The sequence below is a fragment of the Xyrauchen texanus genome, chromosome 27 (assembly GCF_025860055.1).
Source record: "Xyrauchen texanus isolate HMW12.3.18 chromosome 27, RBS_HiC_50CHRs, whole genome shotgun sequence".
In the NCBI taxonomy this organism is placed as follows: domain Eukaryota; kingdom Metazoa; phylum Chordata; class Actinopteri; order Cypriniformes; family Catostomidae; genus Xyrauchen; species Xyrauchen texanus.
The window spans coordinates 33,244,399-33,263,397 of NC_068302.1; the positions used below are offsets into that span (position 1 = coordinate 33,244,399).

The following is an 18,999-nucleotide window of genomic DNA, read 5'->3' on the forward strand; positions in this document are numbered from 1 at the left end:
GGGATTACAAAAATCTAGGTTACATTGAGGCACTAAGAATGGAAGTGAATGGGACCACAAGGCACAAGGCAATGCCATAAGACAATAGTAAACAATATGCCTGTTAACATGATCGTTTAATGTTATTGATAAAAATGATCCAATTTGAGGGAGAAGATTGGCAACAAAGCTTAATAAGAATCCAGAGATATATTTTGATTGTATAGGACATAAACACACGAGCATCATTCAACTATAAGATATATGCCATATGCCATATCACCCTGCAGCTATTGCCTGGTTGCCCACTAAAGCTAAGCAGGGTTGAGCCTGGCCAGTACCTGGATGGGAGACCTCCTGGGGAAAACCAAGGTTGCTGCTGGAAGTGGTATTAGGGAGGCCAGCAGGGGATGCTCACCCTATGGTCTGTGTGGGTCCTAATGCCCCAGTATAGTGATGGGGACACTATACTGTAAAAAAGCACCGTCTTTCGGATGGGACGTTAAACCGAGGTCTTGACTCTCTGGTCATTAAAAATCCCTAGGGCACTTTCTTGTAAAGAGTAGGGGTTTAACCCTGGTGTCCTAGCCAAATTCCCCCATTGGCCCCTATCTATCATGGCCTCCTAATAATCTCCATCCCTGAATTGGCTACATCACTCTACCATCTCCTCTCCACCAATAGCTGGTGTGTGGTGGGCGTTCTGGTGCACTATGGCTGCCGTCGCATCATCCAGGTGGATGCTGCACACTGGTGGTGGTGGTTGAGGAGATTCCCCCATACTATGTAAAGCGCTTTGAGTTTGAGAAAAGCACTATATAAATGTAAGTTGTTGTTGTTGTTGTTGAGAGGCACAGATTGATTGACTGCCAGTCAATCAATTGATGAGACTGCCAGTAAGTGTTCTAAAAATTAAACCACGTGTCCCGGATATTTGATAATAGCTTAAAAACGATGGCATCATTTTGTCATCTGTAAATAAATGAGAGAGTCTTAAAGGTATAAAAATAACTGTAACTATGGTATTTTGGTGGCCCACACACTCCCACTGTCTAATTTTCTCTCTCTCTTTCTCTCTTCACCCAAAACCAAAAAGAGAAAGAAACAGTGGGAGGGAATTACAAGTTAAGTGGGAATGTCTCAACACTTTTTCCTCTTTTTCTCCAGCTGCTTTGTGTTTTGAATTGCAGGTACTGCTCGATGCTGGAAAACTGCTGGAACTATCCAAAACAATGATCACACCATAAAATCTATTTGCCACCAAACTTTGTAAAAGGAAAAAAAAAAAAGAAGAAATCAGAGTCACAGTTGCAAATACATCTCGCACATCAGGTAAGATGCTTTTATGCAGTGATTTAAATGTACTTTCTGACCTGTTCCCCAGTTTTGCACACCTTATGCATTTCCATAGCACATTAAAATCTGTAATCTGTTATTCTGGTAATTCATTGGTTGCATGCAAGTTTTTCACTACTTTCCATCGTGATCAGGTCAATGTGTAAAGTGCAAAGCGTGTGTGAGTTTATAATTAAAAATGATCCCAAATGCCTCCTTGGCTCCTACATTAGTTTCATGTTTTCTGCGACACTCAGCCATCCACGTCAAGTCTGTAATCTTTACAGCATTTAGTTATTTAGTCTTTAATAAGCTTATCTGAGAGAATCACCACCTTCATATCTTCAATATGAGATTTAATTTAGGCTTGAATGACCATTTGATGTCATTCAGATAATAATATATCTTTGAATGAGAGAGCTAATGAGTCACCTAGGACATCTCAACCCTTGTGGCTCTTTAGGAAGTTATTTATGGTTGCTGTTCTGGATAAGCAAGAGCCAGACTATATTGTCATTAAAAAACTCTTAGAGACATCTTGACCTATCTACAACAAGATCAAACGTAGATTTACTCTATGTCCTGAAGTTTAACCAGTTAAAAAATGGGTGGATAAATAAAATTTAATTACTCTTAACTCTTAAAATCCTTTAAAGCACTTGTTAGGCAAAGGTCAAAATCAGGCTGTGTGCAAAGTCATCATTTTTTGAGAGGACATGATTTAATTCAGTGCCTTTGCTTTAGGGCATGAATCAGGGTGGCTCTCCAAAAACAATCCGTTAAACTTGCCAGTAATGTGGTTCTTCTGCCATTCTGTGGTAAAGGGTGTGGGAGGGAATTTAGAGAGAGAAAGAGAGCTCAGAGGCAGTTTAAAACCACACATACAAAACGTGGCACAGAAAAAGAACTAGTTCCTTCATGCTGATATGGACAGCCACATAATTCAATATAGTAAGTAGATCAGTGTCTGCCCATTGAATTTAATTAAAAATCTAAATCGCAAATGGAATCATTAATATCCCAATGGTTTCTAGACAACATTGAGATTAAATGGAGAGCAAATGGAGACCTTTTGTCCTGCTTCTCAGAATTTATCCTGCATAAAACCTCCTTGTAATCGCTCATGTTTCTCCTCACAAGTTAAAGAAGAGATATCAACAATGTCTCAAACTGAGCTATATATATATATATATATATATATATATATATATATATATATATATATATATATATATATATGCAGTACTGTGCAAAAGTCTTATTTCTAAAAGTCTTAAGGCACATAAGTTTTTTTACAAAATAATTTGTCTTAAGATGGTTATTTATATCTTCAGCTTTAGTGTGTCAATAGGAAATATAAATGTTAGAATCCCAAACATTGCTTTTGCAAATAGAAAAGATTAAAATAGAAGAACAGGGAGCCCTGCAACAGATGTCATGGTCCCCACAGAGCCCCCCACTGAACATCGAGTCAGTCTGGGATTACATAAAGCGACAGAAGCAATTGAGACAGCCTAAATAGTTAGAAGAACTGTGGCAAATTCTCCAAGAAGCTTGGAACATCCTATCTGCCAACAACCAATAAAACTGTGTCCATGTGTACCAAGGAGAATTGGTGCTCTTTTAAAGGCAAAGGTGGTCACACCAAATATTTATTTAGCTTTTTTATGTTTACTGGATTTTGTATGACATTAAGTGATAAATGAAAACTATTTATGGCATTATTTTTGAAGACATCGGCACTATGCAAGTTTTTTCACAAGTGCCTAAAACGTTTGCACAGTACTGTAAATATTAACTAATGTAGTTAATTCATGTTAACAAAAACAACCTTGTTATAAAGTGCCAGCAATATACTTCTATGATATATCTATTATTGTTCTGCATGTCAACAATTGTCTCACTTGTTTCTATTTTTAAATCAAAACATGTTAAGGTAAATTGACAGCATTTGTGGCATAATGTTAATTAACACAAAAACTTATTTTAACTGGTCCCTCCTTTTCCTTTAAAAAAAGCAAAAATCGAGGTTACAGTGATGCACTTTCAATGGAAGTGAATGGGGCCTATTTTTGGAGGGTTTAAAGGCAGAAACGTGAAGCTTATAATTTTATAAATACACTTGCATTTTTATTTTTTGATTTTTTAAAGACAAGGAGTGACAATTCATGCTGACAAATGCTGTTGATCTTACAATCACCTGGGCTATGAATGAGCAAAACCTCAGCATTACATTTTTTCTCAAAGATGGAACTGCAGCAATATGTGTGTGTTTTTGTAGCTCAGCTGGTAGAGTATAATGTTTAAAATGCCAGGGTCATGGGTGCAAATCCAAGAACCAGACATACTGATAAAATGTATACCATGAATGTACTGTATGGTGTTGTTCTGACCTCTGTGACCTTTTAAATAAAAAAGATTGGAAGAAGCATGTTCATCTAAGGATGATCATTGCTTGATTTATTTGCTCGTTCAAGTCTCCGTTTCATCATTGTGGTTTCAGCTGTAATTCATCTGGAGAAATTATACAAAAATACACTCAGCTGATGTTATACCAGCTCTGTGAAGAAAAAAAAAAATCACCAGCTGTGACTGTGAGATGAAAACAGGTTACGAAAATACACACTTGCACACATTGGTGCATCTGACCCAAATAATTATTTCACTGGCTTGAGTTTTAGTTTTAGGTACAATTATATATTTTCTCATTTGGTAGATTTGAAGAGCAGAGTGGTTTATTGCAACTGTCAGTGAGGCAGCTGTATAATGAAAGCTTAATAACACCAGAGAATTATGGATTTTACCAAAGTCAGCTCTTGGATCCAAAGTAGCATTCAGGGTTTTTGCAAGAAGCGTAGTGAGAAATTGTTCTTCCACTACCATATTTAAGCGTCTTCTTTCTTTCTTTCTTTCTTTCTTTGTCACAGATTAAAAACTTGTATTAGCCACCATGTTGTCAGTCAGTGTGGCTCTCCTGTTTCTTTGTACTATCCACCTGCCCCTCCACTCCTCCGCCCCTCCCTTTGAGCAGAAAGAATTCTTGGACTTTGGCAAGGACATTGATGTGAAGGAGCTGATGATGATGATGAAAGACCAGGAAGAAGGCTCAGCTGTGGGTCCATATCAACCTGAACACCCCACGTGTCCATTTGGCTGTCGGTGTGACCGCAGAGTGGTACAGTGCTCGGATTTAGGTTGGCTTAAGATGATATATGCTTGTGAAGTACAAAAATGCATAGTCTAAAGAGTGAAGACATGTCAGTTTGTGATGAAGATAGAACGAGTGATACGTCTCCTTCATATTAACCATCTTATTTGATAATTGCCAACCTTTGACATCAATCAAAGATCAAAGAATTGCTTGTCATTTTTCACATAAGATTGACACATTTAGTCACACATACACTGACCCCAAAAATATTTTGACACCTTTGGACATTTAAGTCTCACTTCAAAATGTCTGATTTCCTTGCATTAGATACAAATCAAAACAATGATGCCATTGCTAAAAAAAACTAACTGCAGTAAAGCAATTTTGCCATTACTTTTAACTTAATATGATCATAAGGGAAGTCGAAATGTTGTTACGAAATGTTCCCATACCACTGTAACTGTCTGCTACAAATAGATATTTTCTGTCTCTAAACGTTTTGGACAGCAAATCAGAATCAGAATCAAAATCAGAATCAGAATGAGCTTTATTGCCAAGTGTGCTTACAGGGGTTATTTGTCTTGGTGACAGAAGCTTCCATTGCACAAACGATACCACAACAAGACAGATAATAATACAAATACAAAAAAATAGAAAATGCAAGTATATATAGAAATACATAATAAGACAAAAAAAATAAAATAAATGTATATATATATACAGTATGTATATATATATATATATATATATATATATATATATATATATATATATATATACTGTACACTGATCAGCCACAACATTAAAACCACCTGCCTAATATTTTGCTATTCTGATATGATGATTTCATAGCTGAGCCAAACCAGACAATTATTGAAGTGCAGAGGACAGACTCAATGACTGCTGAGTAGAACTGTATCAGCAGCGTCTGTGACAGGAGTCAATGTGGGTCTCCCACTTCAGGTCCTGTGAGATGGTAGAGCCCAGGAACCTAAATGACTCCACTGCTGCCACAGTGCTGATTACTGTAGAATGGTGAGCGGGGTCAATGTTGGGGTGTTCCTTCTAAAGTCCACTATCATCTCCACTGTTTTGGCCGTGTTGAGCTCCAGGATGTTTTGACTGCACCAGTGAGCCAGCCGTTCAACCTCCCTTTTGTATGCAGACTCATCGTCATCTTGGATTATCTTTATATATCCTGTAATGGTTTATTAGAGCAGTTTCGTGGAGATAAAATTCAAAACAATGCATATATATCCAGTATTATAAATAAACACCAAACTTTGAAGTTGCCTTAGAGAAAATAACATGTGTTATATTAATTAATTTAAACATTAAAACTGCTGACAAAATCAAATCAAATTCCATTAAGGCTATATGCCATACTAACAACACAAAATCATATAATATTGTCTATAATAATATAATATAGCCTAACAAATTTATTTTGTGAAACGTTTTGCTTGAAATTGTGTTTGTGCTATTTTTTCATAAATACCACTTCCTTTGATATTTTGATATCTAATGCAAAGATATTCATGTATTTTTAAGTTGGGCTTAAAGGTGCACTCAGTAACTTTGTTGTTTGAGTCATTTGGATTTACAGTGACATCTAGCGGTCATTCAAATTCAATAGTTTTCAGTTACAGATGCCATTGTAGAAATTCACAGTTAGCCATGATCAATTGAATTCAAGAGTGAAAGTGTCCAATAATAGGGTTGTTACTAAGATTAAGCTACTAGTATTCGGCATGCAGATTTAAACCATTTTTTAAAGTTACCGATATTACTAGTTTCCTCATTTCGTGTGAGAGGGTCGTGATATGGCCAACAGCATATGGGTCAAAATTACAATTAATTTCTTTTAGAGTAAATTTTTTAATGATGAAAAGATTACTGAATGCACCTTTAAGTGTCCAAATACCTTTTGGATCCACTGTATGCAGTGTTGGGTGTAATCCAATTAAAAAAATTCTTGTAATCAGATTACATTTACTGTCTTTCAATTAATTGAATTACATTTAAGAACATTATAGGATATACTTATTTTTAATATATTATTTATTGTAGAATACGTTAATTATGGCCCCATAAGGAGTCACTGTGAAGGAAAAATGTGAGGTAAAAGACGCTGACTACCACCCCTAGAGTCGCAATTTCGAATCCAGGGTGTGCTGAGTGACTCCAGCCAGGTCTCCTAAGCAACCAAATTGGCTCGGTTGCTAGGGAGGGTAGAGTCACATGGGGTAACCTCCTCGTGGTCACTATAATGTGGTTCTCTCTCTCGGTGAGGTGCGTGGTGAGTTTTGCGTGGATGCTGTGGAGAATAGCGTGAAGCCTCCTCGCACACTATGGCTCCGCAGTAACGAGCTCAACAAGCCACATGATAAGATGCGCAGATTGACTGTCTGATTTGTCCTCTGCCACCTGGATTGAGGCGAGTCACCTCGCCACCATGAGGATTTACAGCGCATTGGGAATTGTGCATTCCAAATTGGGGAGAAAAGGGGAAAAAATAAAAAAATAGATAAAGTAATTATTAAGGTAATCTGATTACAATTTTTAGAGAAATAATGAGTCATTTGTAGTGGATTACTCATTTTAAGGAACTTATCTAACGCTGACTCTATGTCATAAATGTGAGTTTAAATATAAATAAATCAACGTTGTGACTGAAACTGGGGCATGTCAGGCATAAATTTAAGCTTAAAGTAAAAAAGGAATTATTAGGTTTTAACATCCACATCAAAGGCATGAGTGAAAGCAGAATAAAATTTTGCTCTAAAACGGATACCAGCTCAGACACACCACTAATCTAGGCCATCCACATCAGACAGCACATGTGGTGTGTGGTCGATCACCTGAGAAGACAGACAGTCTACTCGGTACAGCGGATGTGCCATAAACTATGATGTCGGTTTCACCGGGAATGATTAATTTCAAAGCAAATGCACGACTTCTGTTGTTGCCAGGCACCACCCAAGCACAGCTGCCCTTGCTATCTGTGTTTTATGATTCAGCTATAATAGATATATCATAAAATACATTTATTCTTCTTTCTCCAGCTCTCTTTTTTCTCTCTCCACGTTGTAATGTGCTACGTGGATAATTCATCCGGCTCCATCTTAATTATATAGGAAGGGACGAATGCTAGCACACAACAACAAAGACCAGAGAATTACCAAACATTTTCCAAATTATAGCTCACTGAAAAGTTTACAAGTGAACTTGGATAACCCAAAGACACAGATGAAAGATACTGAAGAAATTTTCTTAAATTAAGTGTGTTCTTCCTATTGCATCTGATGGCAATAAACTAAATTACAATTGAGGTGTGATTATTAATTTAATGAATGTAATATTAATAAAAAGGTTGGTAACACTTTATTTTACAGTGTCTGTGGTACACATATTACGTTACTAAATAATTACTAACGTAATAACTATAACAAAGATTTGTTTTGTTTTTTACATCCAGCTGCACAAAGCAGTTATACATTAGATACATACAGTAGTTGCTCATTAATATTACTTAGAATTGACTTCACATTGTAAATTCACATTAAAACAGATAGTGTAAAATAAAGTGTGACAATAAAGGCTAATTTGTCTCTTCCTGTTTCTTATTATTGCATCTTTTCTGCATTGTTGTAATTTCTGGTCATTGTAAAGACACTATAGCATTTTAAGTAAACATGCATTCACAACCCCTAATCAGACAAATTTACATGCAAACAAAGATACTTAATTAAACAAAATGTAGGATGGAACTTGATTTCATCCACTTGGAATTGATTAGATCATGAAAAGTGGGAGTTACATACCAGAATGGAGTCAGGTGTCTGAAGGGAAGGGTTGAAATATAAGAGGAATTTGTGATTTTATCCGAAAAGGAAAGTTCCACTACCATGAAAAATATACACATCCTTAAATTTGTCTCACTTACTGTCATGTACCGAATTACCACAGTTTAACATCTTTCAAGCCTAAGTTAAATGTTTCACAGTATAGATGTTTTAACATACCTCATTTTCACAAAGCATTTCTGTTTAATTTTGATTGTTTGTGCATTATTCCTCCAACAGGTTTAGGTTATGTGCCATATGATATTCCTGCGGACACACTGTTGTTGGACCTTCAGAGCAACAGGATCACAGAGATAAGAGAGGGAGATTTTAAGGGACTGACCAACCTCTATGTGAGGCTAAATCTTTATTGTATAATGCGCATTAAAATTAAATGTGCTTTTGTGAATCATCAGGTCCTGTATTGTGACTTATGTTTTACATTCTAAGAACATTTCTGCTTGTTATCAAAACGTTACAGACTAGTTGTAACTCATGTGTGATTTAACCATTAGAACATGTTCTGAAATTAACATGCAACAACATTCCTATTAACCAATCATAGCACTAATCCTAACCCTAAAATCTACCCCTACAAAGAGAGAGGGCACCGATTGCTTGATATTAAATGATTTTGATCCAGAAACATGTCCTATTTGTGTAAATGGTGCTGTAAATGATTTTAGCCATTCTAGAATTTCCACAAATTGAGCTGTTGGATTAGCCACGCCCTCCCTTTACAAAACCCTGCACTCCAAACATACCAAGTGAGCTTGACTGAGACTGACATGCAAGTAGGTATAGCTGCAGGCCGGAGATCTCCAAATGGGGGCTGAATCTCCAAAAGAGGGCGGGGTTACTCCAGAAGGGGCATGGTTACTTCAAAAGGGGGTTGCGCCAACTCCAAATGGGGTTAAGGTCCTTCCTTAACCCCATTTGGTTAAGGAACTTCTAATATCTTATGGTTACTTCTAATTACCATTATGGTTAAGGTTAGGGAAAGGGTTATATAAGGGACTCCTTATATTTTTATTGGCAGTTTGGTGCTCCCACCCCCTTTTTGGAGCACTGCCTGCAGCTATATCTTTCTCAGCAGATGTGGTTGTGAAAAACAACAGCAGTGAAATAGCGCCCTCAACTGACAAATGTAATGAACAAAATGGCATTAAAATGGCATTACGTCTCAATAATTTGCTGAAACTACAATACTATGAGAACGTGCAAAATTATTGACAGACAGAAAGCGTCCTTGACTGTTGCCCACGGACAAATTTTTTTTGCTGTTTACAGAGTCTAGAGCTGTCACAGAGACTGGTGAGATATCTCTTGACACTTATTTAATTAATATCTTAAAGGGAGTATGAAAAGTTTTTCACCTTTCCATGAAAAAAATCGCTTACAGCACCTTTAAATATAATTACACATGTTTATATATGCAGTAATCCATTCCACCTCATCGATATTACAGCTGTGAAATAATCTAATATAAGACAGATAAGCATTTGTCTTTAACACTTCACTTATGCCCCACAGGCTCTCGTGTTAAGATATAATCAAATCTCCAAAACTCACCCCAAGGCTTTCGTCCCTTTGAAGCGTTTACAAAAGTTATACATCTCCCACAACCTTCTGACCTCCATTCCCAAAAACCTGCCTCCATCCCTGGTGGAGCTGCGTATCCATGACAACCACATCAAGAAGGTTCCGGCATTAAGCTTCTCAGGCCTGCAAAACATGCATGTCATTGGTAAGAAAAGTGTGTGCGTGTTTTTGTTAGTATTCCTTAATGTGCCTCATATGGTATCATTTATAATATTAAGGCAGATAAAGCTTGCTTAAGGTGTAATGCACTGCACATAATTGTTTCTTAATTGACAACTAACTTTAACCCAAGGTGGTAAATGATAGTGCATATATAACACTAGATCTGTGCCTCAAATTCTGGTTGATGTTGCAGAGATGGGCCGTAATCCTATCCAGAACAGTGGTTTCGAACCTGGTGCTTTCATGGGCCTTAAACTGAACTACTTGCGCATTTCTGAATCCAAGCTCACTGGCGTGCCCAGAGGTAATGAGAACGAAGGACGATAATCTAATTTAAATGAATTATTTTATTTTAGCATTTTGTTGTATTTCAATTTCCTTGGCAGTATTTATATGTATTTTAACTTGTATGGTTGAATGATAATGCTGTACCATAAATACATACAGAGGTGTATTTTTGTCTTGAGTTATGGAATGCTGAATTATTTTCAATATTGAATGTGTCCAATTCTTTTCCCAAAATGTTTTTATCTCATTCTGTTTTTATACGGAATGTGACTTATTCTTGTCAGACCTTCCCAGCAGTCTTAATGAGCTTCATTTGGACAATAATCATATTCAGGCCATTGAGATGGTGGACCTCAGCCAGTACACCCATCTGCAGAGGTAACCCCTTAGTATTCATAATTAATGTTTAATATAATTTATATATGGAAGCAGATTGTATTGAGCCTTTAAAATGAAATGAGTACTAAAATGAAAGTAAATTTATTTATTTGACTTTTTATGATCTAACGTTTGCTTTTGGAGTCCTCTAGTCTATTGGTTAAAATGTAGCCTAATATATCATACTCCAGCTCTCTTGCTCTGATAACCCCTAACTGTCTCTGTGTTTATGTTTAGGTTAGGCCTTGGCAATAACCAGATTCGCCACATTGAGCATGGCGCTTTGTCTTACCTGTCCAATCTGAGAGAGTTGCACCTTGAGAACAACCGTCTCTCCAATGTGCCAAGTGGACTGCCTCATATGAAGTATCTGCAGGTGTGTGTGTGTGTTATACAATTCATTTGTATAACAAAAAACTGTTAATGTTATAGTTATAGTTATACTATGAACCATGTCATACTTGTCTTGCAGGTTGTCTACCTCCATTCAAACAATATCACTGAGGTTGGGGTAGATGACTTCTGCCCTACGAGTTTCGGGATGAAAAGAGTCTTCTACAATGGCATCAGTCTCTTTGACAACCCAATTAGGTACTGGGAGGTGCAGCCATCTACCTTCCGCTGTGTCAGTGGCCACATGGCTGTACAGTTCGGCAACCACAAGAAATAAAAGATGCACTCCTTGGGAATCACAAAACCAGTCGAGTGGAAGAATTAGGGGGGAAAAGGGATTTGTAAATCATCAAGATATTTGAGTGAAGAGAATGGATGCACATTTCCATGGAGGCATATTTTGGAAGAAACATGGCCTCCATACAAAATAATTTTGTCAACCCAAATTGGTGTGTTATTCCCTGCTGAATAAATCATTGACATTTAATGCATACTGTATGTACTCCTTAAAAATACCATTCTGTCTAATTTAGTTTATTATTACATCATTGATGATTGCTGAATTAACTCAGATTCATTGTTTTGATGTAACAGCTTCATTTGGTTAGTTTTTATTGGTTGAATCTTTAAATAATATGATAAATTAAGAGTTTGTCATTCTGGATGCCACTTATTCATAATGGTGATAATAAAGTTTTGGATTGTTTATGTTGCCATTACAAGATCCATCACTGCAAACCCTAAAAATGTCATTTCTGTAATTATCAAGTTGTCTTAAGTATTATTTGAACGTCAGGTTTTGGGCTCATAACTCAAATGTTTAAGTTCAATGACCTTATTTATCTAAAAGAAAATCCTATGGGGAATAATGCTTTGCACTTGAATCGTTTAATTATGTTTCCTTGGTTAAAGGGAAGTTATGGGGGCATTTAAATAGTTGTAATTAAGATTAAGATTGCAAATAGTTGTTTCGTGTTACTGATCATCGTCTCATTTGGTCAAGTTGGACCCTGTTGACTAATTTTCTTTGTGCATGTGCAGTTAAAGCGCACGTATATATGGATTTCTTTTGAGAATTAAGTTGATTTAATTACTAAACTAGAATCAGTTATTATCTTTATTTGACCTGTGCTATTGTTTGATCTGAAATTGAATCAATTTAATTACAATTATTAACAACAATATTTAAACAGCAAATCTGACTTAAGTCTACTTGCATTAACTTAACCTGAATAGATAAGTTCATTCTATATGAACACCAAGTTATTTGAATTTAAAAGTTTTGGAAAAATAATTACTCAATTCAATTGAGGGAACCTGTTTTCTCAATCAAATGAGTACAGTCAACTTATTAGGGTTTAGATGACATGTTGATTTTAAACTTAAATGTCAGGAATTTACTTAAGCCTAAATGTTTTAATTGTAAGTAGAGATTTTAGTGAATAAACCTGCAAATCTGACACTTAAAAAAAGGGAAACACTTTACAATAAGGTCCCATTCGTTAACATTATTTAATGCAAGGTATCATGAACTAACAATAAACCATATATATATATAATTTAAAGATTTTATTCATCTTTGTTCATAAAAATACAGTTGTTCATTGTTAGTTCATGTTAGTTCAAAGTGCAGTAACAAATCTTAATACATACAACTTTTTATTTTAAAAATCAATATGTTGAAATTAACATGAACCAAGATTAATAAATGCTTTAAAAGTATTGTACATTATTACGTCATGTTAAATAATGTTAAAGGTGCAATATGTAACAATTTTCATGTAATATTCACCTTTTATTGCTAATGTGTGAACGGCTTGTAACGCAACTTAAAAAATGTGTTATTCCCGAACTTCCTAGGTTGCCTGTTAATGCCTGTAGACTGATTTTCTTGCGAAGTGAGCGGGTCGGTTTTGCCGGTAAAATCCAAAGGATGTAACGTTTATGCATGCTCCAGAGAGCCTTGCCTCAGTGCTTCTCTTCTGCTATTCAACAGCGACGACAAACTCCAACATTAGGTAACGTTATTTTAGAGATGGAATCCAGCAAACATCCAGCTTCCAGCACAACACGACTCCTAAACAAACTCTGAGTAAGCCAAAAAAACTAAAACAAAAACTACATTTATCTACTGAATCCAGTCTGGCTAAGTGGGAACGTGATCGTGGTCAAGCAAAAACTAGAGTAGAAAACTAGTGAAATCGGCAGGGCATTTGATTCCTGGAGGGACCCTCCTTTGGTTTTGGGGATCAAAACCGACCCTGAATTGGCGTTCTTCTTTTTGGAAAGGTAAGCTTACATAACTGTATAGCATGTGAAATAAAGTGCCATATGGATTGATCTGTGTCATTTTAGATAACTTGAACTTGCCTGCAACCTTGCTTCGTAACTTTCAAATAATTTCAACGATCTTCTCTTTATACTAAGTCAGGTATACAGGATAAATTTAAGCAAATATGCTGGTTTCTTATTCGTAGTACAACATATGACATACAAAACATACAATAGTGCAACATTTTGGTATAGGTCGGTAGTATGCAGCTGTATGTATGTATTAGTACACTATGTTAGCTGATAAGCAGTTTTAGTTTAGTCTCAAAGTTTGAAGTGTAACTTTAATTATGCTACCTCATCTGTTAGCATAAAGCCGGTGGATCACCTTCAGTCTCTTTGTACATTACGTCATTGTTTTGGCTGATGCTCGTTCACTCACCTCCTTATGGAATATGTGCACGAGCGCAAGCACGAGCAACAGGTTGCTGATTGCAGTTCACTTAACGGCCACAAGGGTTTCTGAATCTTACAAACTGCACCTTTAACAAATGGAAACTTATTTTAAATTGCTATTGAAAAAATCCTTTCCAAACAAGTCCTCCTACAGATTGTTGTGTGACCACACCTTCAAGGCTTGGCAGAGTAAATTAAATGATTTTGATGCTGTTAGGACTTTTCAGGATTGGCCCCAATTATTAAGTCAGGTCGGCAGTCGCTGTCTCGATCCGGATCCTAGCGAGGAGAGAAATGAGTGACACAGACACAGAACAGCATTATTTATGTATGTAAGAACTGGAAAAGCACTATCTAATTAGATCAATAATTAGGCCTACCCTATTTGGAAAGACATACTGTACATAAAGATTCTGCATTAATTATGTAAATGAAAAAAATATATTAGAATAGAGGAGTGATGTTCAACTTTTGACCTCAGACACTCAGAGAAGAACAGTGAACCCTTTACACATGATTTCCGTCACTGACACACACACACACACACACACACACACACACACACACACACACACACACACACACACACACACACACACACACACACACACAAACACTATGAAAATAGGAACTGTGTACTAGCAGTGAAATGTCAGCTTGCTTAAATATATATATAAACTGAAAAGGTCAACTTTTCTCACAGTATATAGTTTCTACTCCTAACAACTAAACAGAAACAGAGATGGAGTATACAGAACAGGTATGCTTACTAAGATTTATTGAATTAATTTGTTACCCTAACTAAAACATTTTTTTTTTTACAAAACAACTACAGAAACTAATAAAATTTATATATTTTACTTTACCGTTACATTTCTGTCTGTTCAATTCGCCGAGGATTAGACTCACAGCGAGACACTGTTAACATAGTTTAGGATGCGGATAGGATTATATATAAATACATAAACCTCCAAGTGCATTTAAGACAAGGAAATAACTGGTGACGTCGGGTTTACTTTACGAGAGTTTCAAAACAAATCTTCACGGAATGTATATTATATGTTGTTAATCTTGTTAAGTCACTTCTGTAAAGCGAGGAACCTTGACGAACTGTACTGTCATGCACAGGTTTCGCAGATTGTATCCACCGCTCATTTCGGAGAGTTTATTGAGTTCTGTTATCCCATTGGATACTGACACTGGGCTGTGTATGACGGAGATGGATACGTCATTCACTTCGGGGCTGACGGTGAGCTTGACAACCTACATTTATATCTAGTACTTATACCAATATTATTTTATGTGCCGCTGGATGTTAGCTATAACTAAATAAAGTTAGCTAAAACTGGCGAATTTTGTCAGATTTAGCTTTATTTTATATTTGACGTTTTATTTGGCTATATGTTGTAAATTATAGTAGGCTAGATATTACTGTAGGGCCTATTACATCACTGTAGTATAGCCTACCAATATATTGTAGTATAGATCCTACACTACCATAATCAGGGTTGGGAGGGTTACTTTTGAAATGTAATCCAATACAGATTACAGAATAAATGCTGTAAAATGTATTTTGATTCTGTTAGATTAATCAAGGTCAGTAACATATTCTAAATACTTTGGATTACTTCTTCAGCACTAGTAGATCTTTTCACTTGTTTTGACTATAAAAACTCTGCCAGTACAGTAAGACAAAATACACATGTTAAAAATACATTCTCTGAAAAACCTAAATATCTTATGCAGTGTTGTTTCTAAAACAAAATAAATCAAATTGATCTTGTTTTAATGATTTTTAGATATTTTTATAGGAAAACAATACAAATTATTATAGAGAATACGATGTTTGCCCTAATAGAAAAGGTCTTACTAGTCAGTTGCCCCTGCATCTGAGACGTCAATCTGCACATTTTATCAAGTGGCTTGTTGAGCGTTTTACCGTGGAGAAGTAGTGCGTGTGGAGGCTTCACGCTATTCTCCACAGCATCCACGCACAACTCATCACGCCAAGGCTGGACTGGGACGAGAAATCGGTTTGGGATTTTACATGGCAACTGGCCCAAAACTTGTTGAGCCCACCGAGAGCAAGAACCACATTATAGTGACCATGAGGAAGTTACCCCATGTGACTCTACCCACCCTACCAATTGGGTTGCTTAGGAGACCTGGCTGGAGTCACTCAGCATGGCTTTGAACTCACCACTCCAGGTGTGGTAGTCAGCGTCAATAGGCTACTCGATGAGCTACCCAAGCCCCCAATGTGAATGTTTTTGATAAAAAAAATATGATCGTGTCAGGTAACATGTGCATGTAAAATGGCTAGAAATAGCATTTTAACTTAGTGTAAAGCTGACAATTTACAAGGTTTATTTCTATTTCTTGTGCTCCAAACTTACTTCTCTGTCTACTCGTGTGAATGTAACACATTATAAGAAAGTGTTTCACCGCTGTTCAAATGCACTTTGGATCGCATCATTTATACGTATAAATGTTTTCCATCTGAAAGGACTAATTAAAAGATGTTTAAAGTGCAGCTAGCTGAATGTTCATAAAGTACAGTGGACCTGTTGTATTAACTGTATTATTTTTATAATTTAGTTTTTTATTTTAGATTAAATTGCCTAATATTATAAGGTAATTTGAGCGTATCAGGGCCAACTGGGAATGTTTGTGACAAAGGGGTCATGAAACTAAGTTTCTCTAATTTAGTGGTTTTCAACATTTCTGACTGCAACATACCCCATTGTCATTATTTTAAGGGCCCTTATAAACTGTCAGGATTTATGTTGTAGGCCTAAATCTTTTTAAAGCTGTTTTTAGCATTTTAATTTAGAGAAATTATTTGTTAAAAAAAAAAAATAAAATCTGACAATAGTTGTAATTTCATGTACATGTTATTTTTATTCCAGCAGATGTCCCCAGAGACCCCAATGCATCACATATTTAGATTTTTTGACAATCTTTCAATAAAATTTGCTTATTTTATATGAAAATAAATGGTGTAATTTAGAGGTAAATAAGGTCTAAATACCATTAAAGGAATATTCAGGGTTCAAGACAAGTTCACGCATTTGTGGCATAATATTGATTACCATAAATATTAATTTTTACTTGTCTCACCTTTTCATAAAAAAAAGCACAAATCTAGGTTACAGCAAGGCACTAACAATGGAAGTAAAATACAGTAAAATACTCACTTTTTCAAAAGTATTGCCTCAAGTCATAAACAATGTGTGTTAACATGATTTTAGTGTGAAAAATTCCTTACTTGCCGTTTCTGTGTAAATGTCTTGTAAATTTTACAATCTCATTGCCATGATGGTGTAATGTCAACAAACCCTAAAACCCTAAAATGACTGATAAAATGACAATTTAAACAACTTTACAGCTTTAATAAAACACAAGTTTTAACAGAAGAGTTAATGTATGTGCATGTATATAATTGTAAGCTTCATTTTTCTGCCTTTAAACCCTCCAAACAATGGCTCAATCACATCCATTGTAAGTGCCTCAATGTAACCTCAATTTTATATATATTTTAAAGAGTAGGAGGGACGATTCAAAATAAATTAACATTATACCACAAATGCTGTTGATCAAGCTTAACTTGTCTTGAACCCGGAATAGACTTTTTAAGTCACCTTGCAGCCCCCTTCCAAAATTAGCTGAGGCCCCCTTAGTTGGGAACCACTTTGCTATTGGCTACTCAGGGCCAGTGTAAGGGAAGGTGGCCTAGACCACCCCAAAAATGTAAGTGACTATGAGGTACACAAAAGTATTAATATTTTCTTATACCATTGCAATGGCATTAATTGCAACAATGAAACTGTCTCTTCTTGTACTGAATTTGCTTTTCCCATTCCAGATGAAACTCAGGTGACTCAGATTCATTTCAAGGTTTCCTTCTAAATGTCTTTCCTGTGTGTGGTGATCTTTTGCTTGGAGATACTAAGATACGCTGTCAGCTTCTATCTGAAGTAAATGCACCAAAAGGAGCTTGTATTTCAGTGAGACGTGCCAGTCTATTCTCAAAAACAAACACAAAGACAATGTTAAGCTTCATTTAACAGACCAAAGAGCTTTCAACTGTGTTTGATATAATGGTATATATATATATATATATATATATATATATATATATATATATATATATATATAAATTAATATAAAGTAATTTTCTAGTACAAAATTATCAATTTAGCCTGATTACTCAATGATAAGGTATTGGAGTGATGCCTGCTGGAAATGGGGAATGTCTAGATTTTATAAAAAATTACTTTTTTCAAATAGTGATGGTGCTGTTTTTTCCATCAGTAATGTCCCGACTACACTTAATGTGATCAGTTGAATGCCACTTTGCTGAATTAAAGTGTCAATTTCCTTTCGAAACAGCAAAATTTGTACATTATTCCAAACATTTTGCCGCCAGTGTATATCTTTATACATGTATTGATTCCTATGTTTTGTTTGAACAGATCCCATGGAGGGCCAAAAACAAGGAATGTGTGGAAGCAACAGAACTGTTTAGTTGCCTTCTGCCATCGTATTAATCTTCTGAATGCCAAGAACTACAAATTATCACAACATTATTCACTGAGGAAAGACCTCTTGAACATGTCAATAAAATACACATAGAATATTGTTGAAAAGGTCTATATTGCTGTAAAGGGTAACATGTCTCCAACATTATATGGCACATACCCTGACAGTTTATACCAAAATGCCACAGTAATTGTTATTGTTCAGTCACAATCTTAATAGATCAAAATAATTTATAAATTAATTAAATAAATAAATAAATTTAGGATTCAAGAAAGTTTCCAGAACTGTGTGTTTCTAAATAAAAACAATAGCCATTGAGTTGTTGAATTTGATTAAACGTAGCTACTATTACTGTAGCTACATCTTGATTTTTCACATTTAATTAAGTCAGATTATTATAATATAATTTATTATTATTAAACAATTTCAAGTCATCTTGTGCCCCAAATAAAAACTTATATTTCGATCCATTTTCTTGTGAATGTATTCTTAGCATAATTTCTAAAAAAAAAAAAAAAAAAACTTTCAAACTCATTTATACATCAGTCAGGTGTTGGAAACGTCAAGCGTTTTTTGTCTTTTGAATAAAGATGAAGC

General features: G+C 35.6%; 1 protein-coding gene across 1 annotated transcript; it reads left to right on the top strand.

The window, feature by feature from the left end:
• The first annotated feature begins 1,128 nt into the window (after positions 1-1,128).
• LOC127620557 (biglycan-like) lies at positions 1,129-11,624 on the top strand. Its single transcript, XM_052093706.1, has 8 exons — positions 1,129-1,311; positions 4,242-4,508; positions 8,551-8,663; positions 9,844-10,057; positions 10,268-10,378; positions 10,647-10,740; positions 10,978-11,116; positions 11,213-11,624. The coding sequence occupies exons 2-8, from the start codon at positions 4,265-4,267 to the stop codon at positions 11,408-11,410; spliced, it is 1,113 nt and encodes a 370-aa protein (XP_051949666.1). The 5' UTR covers positions 1,129-1,311; positions 4,242-4,264; the 3' UTR covers positions 11,411-11,624.
• Positions 11,625-18,999: the final 7,375 nt, after the last annotated feature.

Excerpts from the sequence above, each read along its gene's own strand:
- LOC127620557 (XM_052093706.1), top strand. The coding sequence starts at position 4,265 with ATGTTGTCAGTCAGTGTGGCTCTCCTGTTTCTTTGTACTATCCACCTG. Across the intron at positions 10,058-10,267 it reads GCAAAACATGCATGTCATTG|AGATGGGCCGTAATCCTATC; the intron begins GTAAGAAAAGTG and ends TTGATGTTGCAG. Across the intron at positions 10,379-10,646 it reads GCTCACTGGCGTGCCCAGAG|ACCTTCCCAGCAGTCTTAAT; the intron begins GTAATGAGAACG and ends TATTCTTGTCAG.